This window comes from Hippocampus guttulatus, chromosome 23, assembly GCF_054856545.1.
Source record: "Hippocampus guttulatus isolate MCC_2025c chromosome 23, RoL_Hgut_1.0, whole genome shotgun sequence".
Taxonomy (NCBI): domain Eukaryota; kingdom Metazoa; phylum Chordata; class Actinopteri; order Syngnathiformes; family Syngnathidae; genus Hippocampus; species Hippocampus guttulatus.
The window spans coordinates 4,883,595-4,889,924 of NC_141283.1; the positions used below are offsets into that span (position 1 = coordinate 4,883,595).

Genomic DNA, 6,330 nt, shown 5'->3' on the forward strand with positions numbered 1-6,330 from the left:
TTTAATTTGAGCATAAATACTGCGCAACTGACAAAAAAAAGTATTGACACGCAACACCTTGGTGATTTCTTGAGCCTCACACCATTTGCTCCTTATTTTGGTTTCTTTTGTGTTTGTTCTTTGGATCAAACTTCTTGGTTCTCTGTATCAAACTTCCAATCAAGATCCTGACACTCCACCCCAAGAAAATGTAACTAATTTGTCATTTCCCCCATCCTTTAAGCATCATCCGTTCATTTTAAAACGACACAATGTGGATGCTGATCAGCTGAACTAAAATGCTGAGGAATTAAACGGAGTCCCAAGTTTTAAAGAACATCAAACAAACACTTTTTGTCACTATTGTTTAGTGTCAGGATAAACCTGACAATACAAAAAAAAGGTAACCCCCTCTGGCCCTATCAATCTTGTCTGGTAGAATTATGGACAATTCCTTGTCTGAGGAAGAATAATGCCACATCCACAATGTTCCCTGGAATATTAACATCTGGAGAGGGAAAAAAATCATTCCTCGTTTTAGCGTGCAATTTTTATTGAAAAATCTATGCTGTGCCTACCAATAAAAATACAAGTAGAAAGCGGTATGTAGCTCACTATAAAAATGTAAAATTAGCGTTTTTTCTCAGCATAATTTATCAAGTAATAGTAAAGTACACGTTGCATTAAAGCTAGACTGACAAGTCCACTTTATCCGAAGTTACTCAAGTAAACGTAAATGCAGCGGATTACTACCCACTGCTGCCACAAATGTGTATTTTGTGCATTAATTATACTTATTTCATGGCCACAGATGAGAATTTTGACCGTAGCCGAGTACTCGCATGTGTAGCATGGTAGCGTCAAAGCACAGCAAATAGGAGAAATAAAATGTAAAGTGTTGTCTACTGAACTTGACGGACGAATCAAATCACATGTGGTTTACATTATTATATTTGTCTTGAAAACATTAGGCCAATTACAAAATAAATGCTTTTTTTAATGTGGTGCCTAAATGGTCCATTTCTAGAGTGACCTATAAAGATTTTTTTACAAATCAGTTTTTAAATGGAACGGGAGTAAGTGGGCGTACTTTCTATGGTTGAAAGACTTTTTTTTCAAATCTTTATTGAACAAGTCAGAATACAATTTTCAGCAAATAGAAAACAAAACGAACGTGCTACCAATACATACACATTACATGGTTGAAAGACTTGAGCGGCCTCTGTCGCAAAGGTGTGACGTCAGGCAGTTGTCACGGCTACGAGACGTGTGCGCACTCACTCAAAACGCCTGCACGAGCAAGCAAGGACGTCATAAGAAATTGAACAACTGACCGAAAGAAAAAGCGTTTCGGCAGGTAGTTCAAAATGTGCTGAAGCCTCAACTGTTCCTTTTTGGTTGGACTGTCAGTTTGGACTTGTAAACGCCTTGAAGTTTCGAAAGAGGTCTATCGCAATGCATCATGGGAGATGGGGCTTTGCAAGTGGCGGGAACAAAGTCGTCACAACGGGGATCGCAGGCTAGTAACAATGATGAATTTTCATTTTTTACGGCTTATTAGGTGAACCAGTAGAACAATTTTATATCATTTAATACATAAAGCAATGTATTCTTATCCACATTGTACGATTTATGTGAAGTTCAAGCGAAACAACGGAGACATTTGAAGCAGCACAAGCTGGTAATGATTTTGGAGCTGGCATTATAAACTAATCGCCAAAATGACACTTTGCTTTTACTCATGAAAGTATAACACCGCTTTGTCATTCTAATATACAGTGTGAACAAAAATTTGGTACTGTATACAGATTAAAAATATTCTTATTTTAAAAAGAACGAGGGGGAAGGGCAGGTAAGTGTAAATGGGATGGTATGGAATGTAGAAGGAAGGAGCTCACATCACACAAACTCAGCTCTGGACTTGAAACCTTAACACTTGCTTCAGAGACTAATACTGGCTTAAAAAAAGATTTGAAACATAACAGCAAACCCTAACCCGGCTTGAAATGATTATAACCTACTTTGAAACCCATATCGTGTCTTGAAACCTAACTTTGAAACACTACCCCAAAAACACTAACCACAAACCCCAATTTAAAGCTGTATCCCTGACTAGTAGATCTTATTTAGAAACCCTAAACTTAGCTTGAAACCCTATTTTGTACCCCTAACCCATGCTTGATACATCTATAACGTGATGTCGAGTAGAATGGCAGATTTGTTTAAAATTGCAATATTGAATAGGGACATTTCAAGCACTCGCAAGATAAAACTGTTTTTAGTGGGAAGCTACTTTTGGTTCACCCTGTGTTTTCTTTTTAGACATGCGGCCAAAGAAGAAGACTAATGATGGTGTCCTCACCTATCACATACCGTTCAATATCAGACTTCTGGCCAGCGAGGTAGGCCACTGACACTGTGGGTGCAGTGCCAATGTAGTATAGTCATGTTTAAAGCACTACATGAACTGAACGAATGTCTTATTGCTCTATTGCGTTGGTGGTTGCTTTAGAATTGTTTTTAGCATGATTATCTTCTGAATTAATTCCGTTTTAAAGTATTTTTTAGGATGACAACTTGTCCTAGTTATCACTATAGCGCTGCATTGTGTGGTCAGTGTAGTCCGCTTGGCTATCTTAGTCATCTGATCCCTTCTCAAGCCCTTCCACCCCCTCCCATATGTTTTCTTGTTGTTTTTCTCCTTTGCCCAGTTGGAGATGGTTCGATTGAGGAACTGAATATTGTAAATGTGTTCACATTGTGCTTAGGGTCCAGAGTCCAAGTGCCCGCGGCCTGAGTTGAGACTTAGTGCGCCAGTGACAAAGACGAACTCTCGCTGGTGCATTAAACAGAATAAACGGGATGACGCCACAGAGGCGGCGCGTGGATACAGGCTGCGGCGAGGCACCCTCTCCTATACCTCCACCAGGCTACTGCAGGTAGTGCACAACGCTGCACTCGCTAGCGGAGATGAGATGCTTGAGCCTTATGTTTCTCTCTCAGGTGAAAATGGAGGCTGAAATTCAAGAGGCAAAAGAATTGATTAGACCCTTACTGGATATAGAACAGGTAAGATTTCAAATGGAACTGAACATATATATATTTTTTCTTTTTGAAAGAATGCATTGTATGTGCACCTACTCGTCCACACACAGTAGTTCGATGAATATTGTTTTTGTGGAAGATGATTTAAACAGATGAATTCTCAATTCTCATTCATCTCAGAGAGCCACCAATGTGTTGGGCAGTATCACACTATGCTGTCGACTGAAATTAAGATCACAACTGCTCTTGTATTTGTGTTGCTAACCTCACGTGACAACCCCCGCAACAGATTGGTTTAACTAAGGGTGCTCTCTCGAAAACCTAAATAAATAAAAAGTCTGTTACTTGTATCTGAAGATACCACTGTAGCTGGTGCCCTCTGAATTTTAGAAAGCTCCAAAACAGCAAATAAATGAGTTTTTAAGCAATTAAAGTAGTTTGGGGGGGGGGGGCAAATTATCATGAAGCAAATTGAGAATAGGCAGGGAAACACTGTTGCCCGAAAAAAGTTTTTCTTAACATTCTCTTTTATTATGTTTACATTGTATAAATAAAAATCAATTTTGTTATAACATTACAATATAGTATGTATAAAATTTCAATAGTGTGCTATTTTTCTTTATTAAAAACGCAAAACAAAAACTGGGGAATGGAAATGAATGTGATTAGCTGGCGTGTAGCCCGCCTACTGCCCAATCTCGTCTGGGATAGGCTCCAGCAGGGCCCGCGATCCTTGTGAGGATAAGCGGATCAAAAAAATGGATGGATGACCGGATGGATGCGGCGGGAACGGTTAAATGGCAATTCAATTAATTTCGATGTGTAAGTTTGATTTGACATCCAAGTAAACTGAGTTACAAACTTGGTGATGGCATAAATGGAATTCAGAAGTCAAGGTACTGAGGAGCTAGCAAGCAAGATGTGTTTAACTTGTCGCTGTGGAGGACTTGGAGATTTTCCTGAAGACGCAGGATGAAGGCAAGATGATGAAAAGGGAGGTGGTTCGTAAGTGGTTACACGAGGACTTCTGGGCTACGCTCCAAAAGAAGCTCGACCACCACATGGCCGTCTGCAACCCAGCTGAGATCAAAATGCGCCAGAACTTGTATCAACAATTTCTCAATCACGGAAACGCAAAGGTCTGTTGACGTTTAGCCGACGCAAATTCAGAAATAAGCGTTTGGGCTCACTTTGCCTGTCGCTTTCAGGGCTATGTGTTTTTGGATATTTGTGACCTGGACGCATACAATCCGTATCTCCACCACAGCAAAAAACCACACAATTGTAAGGTGAGTTGTGTTGCATTTGTTTAGTCACGACATGCTTTTGTTTGTTTCATGTATCAGTCTGGATTTTTTTTTCCAAGGATGCTTTCCATCTAAAATTTCATGTGATGCACATAACAAACTGCTTTGAGTATATATTTTTAAATTTGAACGTTCACCTATTTATTTTGTCTAATTCTTGTTGTGTTATCATATGGATATACAGTATACATATTTTTTAAGTACAGTATTTTAATCCTGCACAAAGTGTTGGATGTATGCAACACATAATTTTTTTTGTTTCTTGAATGATAAGAAATGAGTGAAAAAAGTAGAATTTAAAGAAATGGCATGAATTGATTTTTACACATATAAATTGGTTAAATATACACAATAAAAATAGAGACCTAAAATTTAAGAATTGCACCATTTTAATTAGTTAAAATTAAAAGTAAGGCTCTGTCGCTGTACTTTATTTAATGATTTACAACTATTTTGTATTCAGTTTGAATCGGGTGCTTTGGAGTAGGGAGGGATCTAAAGCAGGCAGGATGTGGCTCTTCAGGAACTGATAAAGACGTCTCATTGATAAATCTTGAAAGTGAATTAAATTTGATTTTGAATCCCCCTTTTTACATCTTCAGACTGCTCTTCATACCAGGTTGTCATTGAACATGTTTTGGATGTAGAATGTCTATTCCTGAAAGCTTCTTGATTTGTTGACGTGCACCCAAGTGATTAAGTCTTGGCGGAGGTGTGCAACTTGTTTAAAATGTGTGCCCTGCTCACAACATTCCCACACAGCTGAGGTTGGCCGAGCTGAAGGACAAGGAATCGTTCTACGAGAAGTTCAAGATGAGGAAGACTCGCTGTGAAGCAGGTGGCTTGTTTTGGCACTCAGCAGTCACACGGCTTTATGTAAATACCCAGCGGACAATATTTTATTTGAATGTATATGTCCATTTAGGGTGTCAGTACAAGTGGATCACTCCAAGCCGAGACCAAGATGGTGACTATGCAACACCTGCGATCGACTTATTTACTGAGCAGTCACCCGACAACAGCACCACGGACAACACAAGGTCGAGGTACTACTAATACACATGATTGGTATCTTACTCTTCACAAAGAAAAATATCATTACTAATTAAAGAGAACATTATCGAAGGTCATTTGAGCATATCTCTTCTTTTAGAAGTATGTATCAAACTGGTAGCTCTTTGCATTAATCATTCCTGAAGATGTCGCTTTCAGTCTTCAGAGAGGTTGCTGTACCTCTGTACAATGTGAGGTGATAAGACATCGATATAAATTTCAGTCTTCATGGCCCTCTGGGGAAAAAATATCACTATGTGGCCCAAGAAAGCACAACTCAAAAATCTCTGTGAGAAATAAAATTAGATGAACATACCGTTAATAACTTATATGTAATGTGTTGCACAGCCTGGACATACCGTTCCATGTACGTGAGTCCTTCGCTCTGGACGGGACTTGCCATCACAGCGGCTGCTGGTTTTCCAGATGAGTAGCGCTTTTTTACCTTCATATCAATGAAGTCTGTTTTATTCACCCAATCACACACACAAACACACACACTGGCGGCGATAACGAAGCCCCAACAAAGAGGACTGTTGATATGTACGATGCACATAACTGTACAGCATGTCCAATTTATTCATTTAACATGTTGACTTTTTACACAACGTCTTTCTGTGCTATCTGCATTGTGTACATGAGCTAACTCTACCCAACATGTCTGTACCAATAAAAGCATTCCTCAACAGGCATATCAATTATTACCGTTTGACATTGATAAGATTTTATCTGTCAAGTCTTAATCAAACATCATGAGGATAATCAGTTTGGATGATGGATGGATGGATGGAAGTCTTAACTCATTCACTCCCAAAGATGTATTTAGATGTCTTTTCAGACGCCACACATTTAATCCCAGCTCCTCATTTTATATTGACTGTACTTGAAAAAGGTCTGAAAATGGCTATTTTCAGGCCCTTTTGAAAATGGCTATTTTCAGACCCTT

General features: G+C 39.0%; 1 protein-coding gene across 1 annotated transcript; it reads left to right on the forward strand.

Annotated features, from left to right (window-relative positions):
• The first annotated feature begins 1,286 nt into the window (after positions 1–1,286).
• Positions 1,287–6,072, forward strand: LOC147185842 (uncharacterized). The gene is made up of 9 exons (XM_086104263.1): positions 1,287–1,660; positions 2,302–2,381; positions 2,748–2,918; positions 2,983–3,048; positions 3,969–4,163; positions 4,233–4,313; positions 5,094–5,169; positions 5,257–5,377; positions 5,733–6,072. The coding sequence occupies exons 2-9, from the start codon at positions 2,304–2,306 to the stop codon at positions 5,812–5,814; spliced, it is 870 nt and encodes a 289-aa protein (XP_085960389.1). The 5' UTR covers positions 1,287–1,660; positions 2,302–2,303; the 3' UTR covers positions 5,815–6,072.
• Positions 6,073–6,330: the final 258 nt, after the last annotated feature.